The 15145-nt window shown below is 40.3% G+C and overlaps 1 protein-coding gene across 1 annotated transcript in view; it reads right to left on the bottom strand.

Annotated features, from left to right (window-relative positions):
- Positions 1–898: 898 nt before the first annotated feature.
- The window catches only part of LOC108590206 (uncharacterized), a 139103-nt gene continuing 124856 nt past the window's right edge, over positions 899–15145 (bottom strand). The window contains exons 4-6 of the mRNA XM_054246420.1: positions 4066–4186; positions 3399–3514; positions 899–2208 (exon numbers count right to left, since the gene is read on the bottom strand). Of these exons, the coding sequence (XP_054102395.1) occupies positions 2184–2208; positions 3399–3514; positions 4066–4186 (262 nt within the window). The 3' untranslated portion in view covers positions 899–2183. The remainder of the gene's footprint in view (positions 2209–3398; positions 3515–4065; positions 4187–15145) is intronic.

The raw sequence follows: 15145 nt of genomic DNA, 5'->3' as shown, positions 1-15145 counted from the left end.
TCTCCTTCTCCAGATGCTTCCAGACCTCCCAGGTCCCATCTGAAGGGAGGGATGTCCAGTCCCCTTGCAGCAGCCAGCTGAAACACAGGCTCCTCGTCTAGTGTGAGAACTGGAAAGTGGGAGTCCAACAGTGGAGATCATCATTTTCTTCCTGGAACACTGTGAGCCAGAGTCACTTCAAGGTCACGGAGACAAGGACTGAGGCTGAACCGAGGCTGCAGGTGCAAGAGACCCACAGATCAGAGCTGCAGGTTGGTCCTCCCAGGATAACACAGGACCTAAGCTTAGAACAGAGATGAAGGCTAGGCGAGGGCTACACAGTAATGCCGATTCATTGCAGGGGCACAGAGATGAGTGGGGCACCCCCGTCCAGCCCTGTTCATGCCAGCACCTCCTCTCCTCCCCACTGGGCAGTCGTGACAAGATGGGTCTGGGGTCAGTGGGAACATGGTAAGACCAGTACATCCTGAAGCCCAGAAGACAAACAGGGATGCCCTATCAGGGTCCCAGGAATCCCGACAGAGCCCAAGCACATTGGAGATGATCTGCATAAGTCGCCAGAAAGATTCTTGAAAGGGGACCCAGGAAAGAATCGCCATATCGTTTCAAAGGCTGTGAGGTCTACACGCTTCCGGAATCGATGCTTTCCCGGAGTCCGGTCAGGACTCTTTGCTCACACATCATCTCTGCCAGCCTGCATACTGAGACAGCAGCCTTGAGCAGACACGACGGAGACCATGGGGCCTACAGGTGCCTCTCACCTGGCCCTTTACAGGAAAAGCTGCTCAATCTCTGCTTCACGCGGTAACCAGAACACCCTGCTACTCACCTCTCCTGCATCCCTGCAGGAGACCTGACTGGTTCCCTATCCATAGCCAAAGGAATGTTAGGATTCAAATAACAGTTGCTCATTTTATTCAGTAGATTTACAGAATGCATGCAAATTAGTATTTATATGTATGGAATGCATATAAAGTACAAGATTAAGACTTACCAATTTTCAAAATGGCATCTTATGTTATCTTGTACTACTTTCCCATAACAGAAACTTGTTTGAATGACAAGAATAAAAGATTCAGTTGCAATTCTGTCCCAATACTGCAATTTTAAACTTCTCCTCTTGCTCAGGCAGGGAAGGTAAACATGAAATTTTTAAGGATGGATGTTTCTTGAGATTTAGTGGAATGTGTCTTCTACATAACAGGTATTCCACTTATAGTTGATCAATAAATGGATTTATAAAAATGTATACATACCATTGTGATGTTCATTATTTTAAAAGATTGCTACAAATAAAGCAATATTTTTGCAATGTTAGTAAGCACTCATACTTGCTAATTTTCATAAAACAAATTATTAATCTATAATTGGCATATAGGAAATAAATCTATAAATAATGCAAACATATGTGTCTAATAAAATGTATATATAGGTCTGGTGCAGCGACTCATGTTTGTAATCCCAGGACATAGGCAGAGGCAGGTGAAATTGCTTGAGGCCAGGAGGTCAAGACCAGTCTGACCAATATGGCAACATTACATCTCCACTAAAAATACAAAATTTTCAGCGGGTGTCCTAATGTATGCATGTAAATCCGACTACTTTGGAGCCTGAGCCAGGAGAATCGCTTGAACTCGGGACACAGGGGTGGCAGTGAGCCAAGAACACGTGACTGCCTCCGGCATGGATAAAACAGTGAGGCTTTGTCTTGAACAAAAAAAGGAAAAAAAGTACATAACTCAACAAACACAGATGAAAAGATTCTCTTCACTTCTGAAGATGCTAAAAGTTCACAGAATACACTAATCCACAAATTTACTACTTCCCTTATATGAATTCTTAATACAATGATATTTTAAGCATGGCTGAGAAAAACAAATTGCATGTATCTCTCATTGTTTCCTAAATATATTTTAGTATAATGGAATTGATCGGTAAAGAGCATAAACATTTTTTGAATGTGGTACTTACCACCACATTGTAGACTTAAGTCATCAGTAACAAACTTTAAGCAGCAGTGTAAATATCACTGTTCTTCATCCTTACACACTTTGTAGATAGGAAAGAGTATTTCATCCCGCTTTTAAATTCAATTCCTTCTCTTAGCAGAAACACTAATTTTTCGTATGTGCATAAATCACTTCCAGATCTGAAGAAACTACTTTGCCCAATTTTAGAGTTCTTCACATGTTGACTTGAAAGAATTCTCTGTAAAATGAAGATCCATTTTATATATATGTTATATATATAATATATAAATATATAATATATATCATTTATATAATAAATATTATATATATATACACACACACATTAAGTATTTTACAACTATGATGTCTTTTGTCATGTAAAGTTTAGTTTTAATTTTGCTAAATTAAACCTTTGGAATGCTTGCATAATGGTCTTAGGAAGGTCATTAACACAAAAATCTATCTGTATGAAGAGGTATTGTTTCCTTCTGGCAGTTTTTCTAATTTTGTATATTTAATCTAAATTCCATGTGGAACTCGTTTTGTTGGCATAAAAATCGAGCTAGTTTTCTCCACAAAGCAGCATTTCATTTATAAATGTAATTCATCTTTTCCTATTGGCATAAAATCTCACCAGGTTATAAATTCTTGGGTGTTTCTGGACCTATTCTCTTTAATTCATTTATCTGTCTTTTCAGCTGTTAGCAAATTATCTTTGAAAATTAATAGCATATTTTCAGATCTAGACAGGCAAGACTTTCTAACTCCATTACAATAATGTTCTTAATGCTAACACAATATTAAAAGACAGCATGTGTATTTCAAATAATGTTAACTATGATTTATGTAAAATTGATAAAGAGCTCACACCTTCAGAAAAATGAGTTGTCTTATTCAAGAACATAAACCATCTTCCCACTTCAAAGCTTATTTCTAAGGTCCCTCAGCAAAGAACATATTTACATAGGCATTCATTGATATAAAATACTGGATTTTAGTCAAAATATTCTTAGCCCAGAAGGCATTATGGAAACTATTTCTTTCATTATGCTTCTTTCTATAATGTATCTAACATTATGTTTTAAAATGTGTAAAAATAAAACTACTGTATAAAGTTAATTTTGCTAATTAAATCACTTTAAAATTCTAAGTGCTCTGTGAGAGGAACTATAAGTGAGTCCAAAACCAGCTAAAGTGTTGGGTTTCTGTTGCTGCTCATCAAGATGGCCTGGATCCTCCACCTCCAAGGTGTCTACGTCACTGGTGCTGAGGAGTCTGCCAGGGAAGCCCTGGGGATCAGGACAGCCCACCCCGCACACCCCACTTTCCACTCCTCCCTTTGCCCCATTCCCCAACTCTAAAGGGGGTGCTTCTCCCCACCTGCTCACCTTCTCCCGCATCCCCCAGCCCTCAGCCCCCATTTCCCACCTGTTCTTGTAGGTTTCAGACAGGTCCTGTCTCTTGAGCTGGAGGCGCCGCTGCAGCTTCCACTCATTCCACTGGACACAGCTTTTATGGATCCTCCCGACATTCTCCTCTGGGGTCTGGAACCAGAGGTCAATGAAGATACGGTTACTTTAGGAGCGCAGGGGCACCTGACCCTTCTGGCTTTCCACAGCCACGATCTTCATGGCCCACTACCAGCTTCAGTGACATCACAACTCACCCTCGCCCTTCCCTCTGCCAAGCCCCCACCCAGTACAGCACCAGAAAGGAAGGCGCACTCCAACCTCTTCAACAATCTCCAACCTCTGAGGAGACTCCGGGGCAGAGCTGTTAGGCACCAGCACACATGCGCACCTCAACCAGTGCCCGCCCACTGCTGATGGGGGAGGCAAGAATCTGCGCCTGGCAAAAAACCGCCCCTGAGCCACTTTCTAGAGGGACCTCGTGCAGGGCCCTGTGGGCTAGCGGGCCTTCCCCAGAGAGGATCACTGGGTCTGGCCTGCTCCAGGGCCGACCTGACTTCACCAGCCCCTTCCGCTGCTTCTCCTCAACCAGCGCCAAAAGCGAGGGGCCCTGGCACTGGGGACTTTGCAGCCACTGGGATGAGGCTGAGTACCGGTTCCCGCCCTCCTGCAGCTGATGGGCTGACCTCCTGAATGAGGTGTCCAGCAGCATCTGTCCAGGGATCCATGCTCCTCATGGTGGCCAGGGTCGGGGGTTGCCACATCTGATGATGCAGGCCACATGAGACCAAGTGTCTGAAGGTAACACTGTTCCCCAAAAGATCAAATAAACTGACATTTAGTGTCAACGTGGAATTACTAAGGATAGTTTTAATAGAGACATAAAGTCGTCCTAAGCAAGGTGGCTTCCCTTAATCTCATAAAATCAATCACTAAGGCCACCCTGTGTAAGTCAGTTTGAATTCAATCTTTTTTTCATGTTCTAGTCTGCTGTTCAATTTTACCAATAAAGCAACTTCTGAGGAAAATATCACAATACGTCCCACCCCTCTTTTATAACAGTAATCATGTGTTGCAGTTATCACTCTCTTAATGTTCTCAACTGTGCATTTCAAATAAGAGCCCATCTCCTTTGCATTTCTGGAAATACTGTGGAACACAATAAATATTTGTTCAAATTGATGGGCCACATGATGGTATGTTTAAAATCATTTTAAAATTACAGCTCTTACACTATAATTCCATACACAACTTGGCGACCCATTAGATTTATGCAATTTTACTCCATATACTTCCATCTTTTACATGTTTTCTTTGGGTCATTTGCCTTATTAAAAATTACTTTCCAAGTTATAAGGAAGTATTTCAGCTTAACCTCTCAAGGTTAATAGGAGTCCACTCTTCCCATTTTAACATCCCCTATTTCTCCTATTTATATCTGAATATTGGCAGTTCTCTCATGCTGTGTTCCAAAAGTATGAGATCATTTTTTGGAACTCAAAACAAATTTTTCCCATTAAAAAGTTAGAAAACCAAGAAACAAAATACACAAAGGTCACCCGTGTTCCCACACCCATTCACAAAATCTTGTTCAGCACACTCCCTTATCACAGAACACAGCCACACTGTGCTATGTTCTCCAGAAAAAAAAATGTCTTATTCCAACTGAATATGCCTGAAACACATTTCTCTTCCCTCTCCTCTTCCACAACCTAGGTGGAGAGGCTCCCTACATTCAGCCCTTCCCTCATTTCCAGCCCTGTGCTTCTTTTCTAGGAATAGAGAGTATAGTCCGGCAAGAGATAGTCCAGCTATAAGAATCAGAGAGGAGACATTGCTCCAGGGGCACAGAAAAGAGACAAGAGAATCTATAGTGCTACAGTGGCTGTTCACAAGACCCCCTAGGGCAGGCCCTGATGTGCACCCAGCATTCTAAGAGAGGCAGAGGCTATAGTTCAGAAGCAGGAGCTCCAGGAAGCTCATTGGACAGGGTGTGTTCTCATGCGGAAGTCATCACTCATTCATTCACCAGTAAACACTGAGAACTTACAGTCTCTTACTAATGACTATATTCAGAAAATAAAACAGGCACATAGAATTTGCAGTCAATGAGGGCAGAACACATTACTCAAGTTACTCAAATATTTATCATTAAAAACTGGGATAAACTCACAGAAGGAAAGGAAAACAGTTCCATGAGAGGATGTGTAAATCATCTGTCCTAGATTGAGAGATCTAGGCAAGATTTGCTACGGATGTAATATTTCAGGTGAAATCTGAAAGATCAGGAAGAGAGATGGGATAGAAGAAGAAAGGAGAACACTCTAGGCAGGGGGAACAGGGTGAAAAACACCTCTGGGGAAAAAAGAGACAGTATTTTCCAGGGAGGAAGAAAGCACAGTTATGGTGAATAGGGCAAAGCAGGTGGTAGAGGGTAAACAAAAACAGGCTGTACCATAAACTCATCCTTTCCAAGTATTCACTGAGAAGCTACCATATGCCAGGCACTCTGTGAGGCCCTTGGGATGGAGCAGTACATAAGACAGGCAGGACCATCCTCCCACAGCACTCACAGCGCACAGGAAGGACAGATTAAAAAGCAGCCAAGCAAGATAATGTCAAACAATGATGCGTGCATGTGACTGCCACCAGTGAGCTGAATTTCTATGTGAGCAAAGTCCATGCACACAGATTATACCTCCCCATGCAGTCTTATTTAAATGTTGCTGGTTGTGACACACATCAAGATGCATGCAGGAATTGTTCCCAAAGATCATACATTTTTTACAGGCAAGGCACATGCGTGTCCATTTTTAAGATGCATATAAATAAAAGAAGAATTTAGCCCTGTCTATGTCTATATTCCTTAGAACATGAAATGCATTTGATGTATTTGTTTCTCATTTGACAAGACAGGGTAACTGTCACCTGCATAGAAATAGGAGAAGAAAGAACACTCTAGGCAGAGGGAACAGGGTGAAAAACACAATCTACTTCAGCCAATGGAGAAGGAAGGGCTGGGAAAGCATGCCTTGAGATGTGTCACCCATCCCCACCAGCCAACATGCTTGCATGTTCTTTCTCTCTCTCTCTCACACACACACACACACACACACACACACACACCTCTCTAATGAGGCTATTTATTAAGCTGCTAGTGCTTCCACGCCATGCTCTTTCATGACTCCATGACTTTGCCTATGCTGTCCACCCCACAGTAAAATCCTCCCATGCTACCTCTGTAGTCCCTTGGGGTCCTTGTATCTAATTCATGCACCATGTCCTGCAGGAAGCTGTTGCCTGAGTTGCTCGCTCCTAGCTGGGTTAGTTATTCTTATGAACTCTCTCCTACCACCGCTCTTACCACACAGTATTAAACTGTGTGATCACATGCCTCCCACCATGCTGAACTCCGTGGAGGGGAAGCTGCAGCACAGTGCCTACAACATAAGCAAGGGGTGCAAAGTGGGTCTAACAAATAAGATGAATAAATGAATGAACCAATGAACATTCATGTATTCAGTTGTGAAATGGCCCGATGTCAAAATTCAAAGCCTTTACTGGAATTCTGTCTACAACAAAATACTGAAGAGATCTGCTAAACTGAGGCTGAAATTCATGCATCTCAGGGATTTAAACTCAGTTCTGTTCCTTCCCACTCTGACACAGTCTACTTGTCCCACACAGCACAACCTGTGCCTGAGAAACACACTCCACAGCTAAACCCGATGGAAGCCCGAAGCCCCAGCAATGTGACCCTCAACTAAATCCTGCTGCTCACTCCTCCTGGCCTGCAGTCAGACATCCTATGAGTGCTGAGGCCAAAGAAAATAGAAGGACAGAGTCAGATGGCATCAACCACAGAGGGGAACACAGGTGACAGAGGTCTTGTAAAAGAGGGATGAAGGGAGACTCTAGAACAAGGAGATCAGGGCTGGAGCCTCAGGATGTATGCTGAAGCAATAAAGCTTATGCCAGGCTGCAGTGCCAAACATACAGGCCAAAGACGCTCTCAGACCCTCTGCACCACACAGGTCCTAGGAAAAAGGGTCTAGTGGCTGCTTTTTAGAGGACACAACCCCCTGGGGAATTCTGAGGCCAGAAAAGACCCATGGCTAATCATTTCCCTGAGTAATCTTAAAACACATACATACACACACTAAACTTTGGTAACAGTTCTTAAACATAGCACGATGTCAAAAATCAAAAGAAACTCACTTGTACTTCCTCGTGATACCTCTCAAGAAAGATTCTCTTGTGCCTACTGATATCTTTAATTCCTTTAACAGCAATAGTTTTTCATTTTATAAAAAGATATAAAGGACAAACCACTTGTGACAGATAGTGCAAATAAATTTCAGCCAAATGAAATCCGATTACTTAAAACAGCATGCTCAGAGTAGAACAGATACAGGTTCAAATCCAGATCCACTGTTTCCGAGCTACATCAGCAGATCCCAGCCTTTGTGGTGTCAATGACCAGTTTCACGGAAGACAATTTTTCTTTCATACTAGTGGGGTAAGGTTTTGGGGTGATTCAAGCATGTTACATTTACTGTGCACTTTACTTGTTTATTATTACATTGTAACATATAATGAAATTACATGACTCCCCATAATGTAGAATCAGTGGGAGGCATCAGCTTCTTTCCCTGCAACTAGACTGTCCCATCTGGGGATGATGAGAAACAGTGACAGATCATCAGTCATTAGATTCTCATGAGAAGCACACAGCTAGATACCCCGTGTGCACCACATGCGTGTTCACAACAGGGTTCACACTCCTATGAGAATCAAATGCCATTGCTGATCCTACAGGAAGAAGAGCTCAGGCTGTAATGCAAATGACGGGGAGTGGCTCCATCTGCTCTATCACCCCCTCACCTCCTGTTGTGCAGCCAGGTTGTTAAATGGCCAGGGACCAAGATCCCTAAGCTACATGGCCTCAAAATGCATAATAACTGAGTCTCTACTTGTTTACTTATACAATGAGGTGCCACCAGCTCTCCAGCAAAAAAGTCATCAGCAGGACACACAATCAGCTCCCTCTCCCCTTCCACATGTTTTGATGGGGGATAAAAAACAAGGCATTGGGTATCTAAAGAGAAAGAATGGATGAACTAAGGCATAAAATCCAGAGAAAAGGGAAAAAGTCAATACCGAAATGATAGAACTTTTCCATTTTCCTTAGCTCTTTATGGATCTAAACTAAAGGTAGTCGGAATAGATCAAATTGGCAGCTCAGCTGCTCCCTCTGTGGCTTGTCAGGAGTGACCACCAGAAGGGAATGTAGAAGCTACCAAGCAAAATCTCCTACAGCATCCAAAACAAAATGTCCCCTCGGCATCTATTTACATATATCCAATGACAAAAGGAATATTCCACAAATCATATTGCTAAATAGTCTCACTGTAACTGAGGTCATCCTCAGTTACAGTGCCATAGGCACCTTTTCATATTTCGTTGGGCAGTATTCCATCTTAGAGTACCGAAGAACAAGGGTATCTACTTCCTTCCAACATCTGAAGAGTGATCATGTCTCCCCATCAACATCTACATCTCCTTTCGAGGGTACCCTCTTTTGAAGGTCAGTGTTCCTTTCAATCCTTCATTCTTCTCAAAAAGATGCAGACGCATATAAACATTTATACATTTGCTTAAATGAGCAAATATACAAAATCCTTAAAGTAACGTTCAAGCTGTGCCTCAATTTTTAGCGTTGATTTTCCTCATTACATCTCCCCTTAGAATGTTTTATTCTTCAGCATGAAGGTAGATTTACATGCCATAGAACTCACCTAATTTAAGTGTACAACTCAATGTGTTTTAGTGAATGTACACTGCAGTCCAGGCTTAGAATCCTCCCATCACCCCATATAAGTTCCTTCATCCCAACGGCTGTTAGCCTTCTCTCCCATTCCTAGCCCCTGGGCAGTCACTGACTAACGTGCTATCACTAGTTTTGCCATTTGTCAAAATTTCATATAAATGGGATCATATAAACTAGTCTTTTGTGTCTAGCTTCTTTCACTCAGCATGTGGATTTGCGCATTTATCCATGTTGTGGCACGCGGCACATTCCTTGTCACTGTTCAGTAGTATTCCACTGTGTGGATATACCACAGCTTACTCACAGCTGACAAACGTTGGGTTGTTTCCAGTTTGGGCTATTATGAACAATTCTGCCATAAGCATTCACAAACAAGTATCCATGAGGATATGCTTCCATTTATTTTGGAGAAGAATACTAGGTTTGATGGTAAGTATAACTTTTTAAGAAACTACAAACTCGATCCCTCAGTGGCTGCCCCGTTTGGTATTCTCATCAGCAACATGTGAGGGTTCCACTTTCCCACAGCGTCCCCCACGCATACTACTGCTGCTCTTTGTGGGTGTCCAGTGGTATCTCACTGTAGTTTCTATTTGCATTTTGCTAATCACTAACGGTGTTGAGTACATCTTTTCATATGCTTACTTTGCATTTATATGTCTTTTTTGAAAAAAATGTCTATTCAAGTCTTTTGCCCCTTTGTTTATTGGGTTGCTTATTTAGTTCTTTAAATACCCCGAGTGCATTCCTTTATCAGATACGTATTTTTCAAGTATGTTATCATAGTCTGTGGCTTGTTTTTTCATTTTCACTAATGGTGTCTTCTTCAGGAGAGTGAATTTTGTGATTTGAATGAAGCACAAACTACTAATTTTCCTTTAATTTTTGTCATATCTTGAACAAAATAACGTCTTATCTTTTAATGTCGTATCTTTGCTATTCCCATGACAAAAGTATTTACTCCTGTTTTTACCTACAGGTTGTACAGTTTTTTCTCACTTGTAGGTCTCTGGTCTATATTGAGTTAATTTCTGTGTATGTTCTGAGGTGGAGCTCAAGATTTATTATTTATTTGTTTGCATGTATATATACAATTGTTATCACATCATCTGTTGAAAAGATAATCCTTTCCCCAGTGACTTGCCTTACCACATCTGTCAACAATTTTTGACCATATTTTACTCAACTAATATACCCGTCTATCTCTACAATATTAGAACAATGTCTTGACAGTAGCTTTATGTTAAGCTTTATGGTAATGAGGTAGTGTAAATCCAACTTTTTTCCTCTTTTTGAACTATCCTAGATCCTTTTTATTTCCATTTAAATTTTAGGATCAGCTTGTTCACTTCTAAAAAAAAAAAAAAATCCTGCTAGAATTCTGCCAGGGATTACATTGAACCTATTGCTCAAATGTGGAAGAACTTCCATCTTAATAAGATTGAGTCCCCCAATCCATAAACATGGTGTATGCCTCCGTTTATTAATAGATCTTTTTTAATTTCTCCCAGCAATATTTTTTATATCCAGTGTAGCTCTTGCACTTCTTGTTAAAATTTATTCCTAAGCATATTGTTTTTTTAAATGCTACTGTGAATGGATTTTTAAAAATTTTAGACTATTCATTTTTTATATGGAAACAACACTGATTTTTGCATATCAATCTTACATCCTGTGATTTAACTATTTCTTTCATATTGTTTTTAATAAATCTATCTCACTTGAGTGTTAAACTTCATGCCCTGAATTATTTTACTTTCCTTTTACACAAATACTATACCAACAGGAAGGCAAACATTTCAACCAGTTTTTTAGAAGAAATCACTTGCTTTGGAACAATAATCCATAATAGGTCATTAATAAATTTCATCTATTTCATTATTTATGCTAAAGCAGGTTTAAAATTTCCACTTAGAAAACTTAAGCTTACATTTTTAAAGCTGGTAGGAAAAGTGACCGTCTGTCTCCTGCTCTTTTTAAAAATCCCTATGGCAGGAGTCTGCTTAGAATACAGTTTGGCCAAATCCAATCCACCACCTGTTTTTGTAAATAAAATTTTCCTGAATCACAGCCATGATCCTTTGCTTACATATTGTGTATGGATACATTTGCACTACAACAGCATATTGGAACAGCAACACAGGCTGCATGTCCTGCAAAGCTAACAGTTTAGTATCTATCTGGTTCTTTACAAACATAGTTTGCCAAATCTGCTCTCAGAAATGCTGGCTGAATTTGGTGAGAGTTAAATTCCTGCTTTGTTACTTAAGGAGAATTAATGCCCTAATATTTAGTGCTATAGAGTGTTTGTGTTCCCTTAAAATTTATATTTGAAACCTAATCCCCAATATGAGGATACCTGGAGGTGAGTCCTTTTGGAGACGATTAGGTCATGAAGGTAGAGCCCACATGAGTGGAATTAGTGGCCTGACAGAAGACACCCAGGGTTCTCCTTCCCCCTCTAGCTTGTGAGATTAGAGAGAAGACAGGTGACTATGAACCAAGAAGCAAGCCTTTGCCAGACACCAAGTCTGTCAGCAACTTGATCTTGGAGAGTCCAGACTCCAGAACTGGGAAAGATTCTTTTCTTTGTCTCAAAAGTTGAATGTAAATTGTTCAACATTTTTACTCAAAAATCTCAACACTTACATGAAAACACAGACTAGGAAAATGCACTGAAATCTAAAGTAGACTACAGATTAGAGGTAATTATCCAGATATGGATCACAAGAATAAAGCTCACTGCAGCCTTGACATCCAGGAACCTAGGGATCCTCCCACCTCACTTTTTTTTATTTTAATTTTTTGTAGCGACAACGTCTCACTATGTTGCCCAGGCTGGTCTCAAACTCCTGGGTTCAAGTGATCTTCCCACTTCTGCCTCCCAAAGTGCTAGGATTACAGGTATGAGTCACTGTGCCTGGCCTGAATCTTAAATTTTAATAATCATTAAAGGGAGCTACAAAGATGAAGTTTATACATATTGTGTATAAATTATAATATTTTGAATTTGCACATGGGTCTGTTATAGCACCCATGTAGCAATAGCTACAATTATGAACATCTCATAAAGAACATAAAGCAGAAAATATCATAGAGAGGTAAGAATTTAAAAACTGCTGCTCAGTGCTTATAGAAGTCCAAATCTTCCTCTGAAAGACTTAAACCCTGTCTGGTCAAAGAAATATATTATATATACCATGTACAAGTAGGCTAAAAGAAATAAACAGATTGCATTGTACATTAAAAATAGGTGGACAACATATAGGAATGCTCTAAGTCCCATCTTGTGTATTTGGGTGAAATTCTTAAGGCCTGACCCATTAAACATTTTTAACTACTATCAAGGCCTAAGAAGAAAGAAAATGAGCATATACTGATAACAAGAAAAAAATAAGAAAAAGTAAAGTCAAACAGTAAAATATATATGGCTATAAACTAAAATAGAAAAGACGTCAAAAAGAGATTAAAATATACGCTTTTCAACTGAGCCTGGTGGCTCATGCCTATAATTCCAGCACCTTGGGGGAATCACCTGAGGTCAGGAGTTCATGACCAACTGGACCAACCATGGGGAAACCACATCTCTACTAAAATACAAAGTTAGCCAGGCATGGTGGCTGGTGTGTTTAATCCCAGCTAGTCAGGAGGCTGAGGCAGAATTGCTTGAACCTGGGAGGCAGAGGTTACAGTGAGCCAAGATCATGCCATTGCACTCTAGCCTAGGCAACAGAGCAAGACCCCGTCTCAAAAAATAAACAAACAAAAAATAAATAAAATACACACTTTTCAAATTAATTATCCACCTGCTATTTATTGCCAACACAAGCAAATTCATCCATATGGCAATTCTTACCCACCCTAATCTGCTCCATCAATAGTCAAATTCCATCACTAATACTCTATTCTAAATATCAGCAGCACATCAACAAGTAGCATTTTTTCCCTGAATACTTACTGTAAAAGAGTAGTATTAATTTTATATAATGGTATGTCTCTAGAGCAGCACCATCCAGTATCATTTTCTGCAGCGACAGAAGTGTTCTCTATTGACACTGTCCAATGTAGCTGCTAGCCACATGTGGCTAGTGAGCACCTGAAACGTGGCTGGTGTGACTAAGAAACCGATTTTTTTTTTTTTTGAGACAGGGCCTCACTCCTGTTGCCCAGCTGGGTATACACTGGCATGATGACAGCTCACTGCAACCTCAACCTCCAGGGATCTAGGGATCCTCCCACCTCACATTTTTATTATGTTTTTTGTAGAGACAAGGTCTCACTATTTTGCCCAGGCTGGTCTCAAACTCCTGGGGCTCAAGTGATCCTCCCATCTCAGCCTCCCAAAGTGCTAGGATTACAAGTATGAGCCACTGTGCCCGGCCTTAATTTTAAATTTTAATTAACTTAAATTTACAGTCACATGTGGTTAGGAGCTGTCATAATGAACAGTGTAGGTCTAAATATAAAGTTAACTTCACAGAGTGCAATTGCCTTTCAGAAAAAGAAATAATTTCCTATTGCTAGACAGGAATTTACTAGCCGTCCAACTGAGAAGCATATTACTTTTGCTTTAGTCAGTAATATGTAAATCCCCCACTTTCAGTAATCTAATCTAAACCTGATTAACAACTTTTTCATCAGGTACTAACTGTACTATCACTTTGAAGCTGTCATCTGCACAAGATTTCAAAAACAGGGTAATAATGGTATAAAAATTGCCTCCTATGAAGCACCATCTATATATTCTTTCTCCTCTTATATATATTAAAATCAGAATATCAAAAACTTGTGTTGGTTTACAGAAAAGTCAGTACAGGCAGTGTCAATGGAAACTGAGAAGACAGCACACAGCACATTACGACGGAGGGGGTGACTAACAGTGCCAGCTAAGAAAAGCAAAACTCTCACATGTGTTTCAGAATTCAGAAATATGCCGCATATGTCACATATCACAGCTCAGATACTGCAGAATACTCCAGTAGGGTCTGCTGGTAAACTCTGTCCCTGGGTTTTCAACCGAGTACATTTACCTGTCTCTATTCCCAAATTTACATCTCTGGTCCAGCAACCTCATTCCTACTACATGATTGCTTAGCTACCTATAACGTATTATAAGTCTCACAGATACCTTAAAGTCAGCCTTCACTTAATCAGCAAGAACTGAGTGTCTACTACATACCAAGCACCGTTTAGGGGCTACATATTTACCACCTTGAAATGCTCTATTCCCTGGGCAAGCTCCCTACTTTCAGTGTTCCCTACCTCAGACAACAGTGCATCCATCGACCCTATTGTTCAAGCCAGAAACACAGGAGTTATCCTTGACACCTTATTTACTATCTGTACTTTCCTAGCAATCACTCAGTCCTTCTAAATGTCTCTCCAATCAACGAACTTCACTCCACTGCCATCATCTGCTGACTAAGCCAGTGGTTCTTAACAGGAGGCAATTTAGCCCCTTCAAACGACAAACAAAAATAACTAGAAACATCAATGGTTGTCACAATTCAAAGGGTGCTGTTAGCATCTACCGGGTATAAGCTAGAAATGCAACTTAACATCCTACAGTGCACAGGTTAGTTCTAAATGTCAAAGAATGATCCATACCAAAATATCAGCAGTGCTGAGATTAAAAACCTCTGCTTAAAGCAAAAAGAAGAATGATACATACTAATGATTTTATTTTTGTATTTATGGCAATTCTTCTTAAAAAAGTTATCACAATTCAGCATTATTTTAACGTAATAAAATTCTATTCTGATCCAATTCTACCAATGTGAAATACATATTTCTATGTGAACAAAGTGAATACTTACCTGTATATGTTCTCCACTCCTATTAGGATTACGATACAGTAGGAAATTCCACTTTGTACAAGAAAATGTATGGCATGCCTATAAAAAGAAAGAACACTATTAGAAGAGACACACCCGGTC

This window comes from Callithrix jacchus, chromosome 16 (assembly GCF_049354715.1).
Source record: "Callithrix jacchus isolate 240 chromosome 16, calJac240_pri, whole genome shotgun sequence".
NCBI lineage: Eukaryota > Metazoa > Chordata > Mammalia > Primates > Cebidae > Callithrix > Callithrix jacchus.
This window is presented reverse-complemented; position numbering and strand designations above follow the sequence as displayed.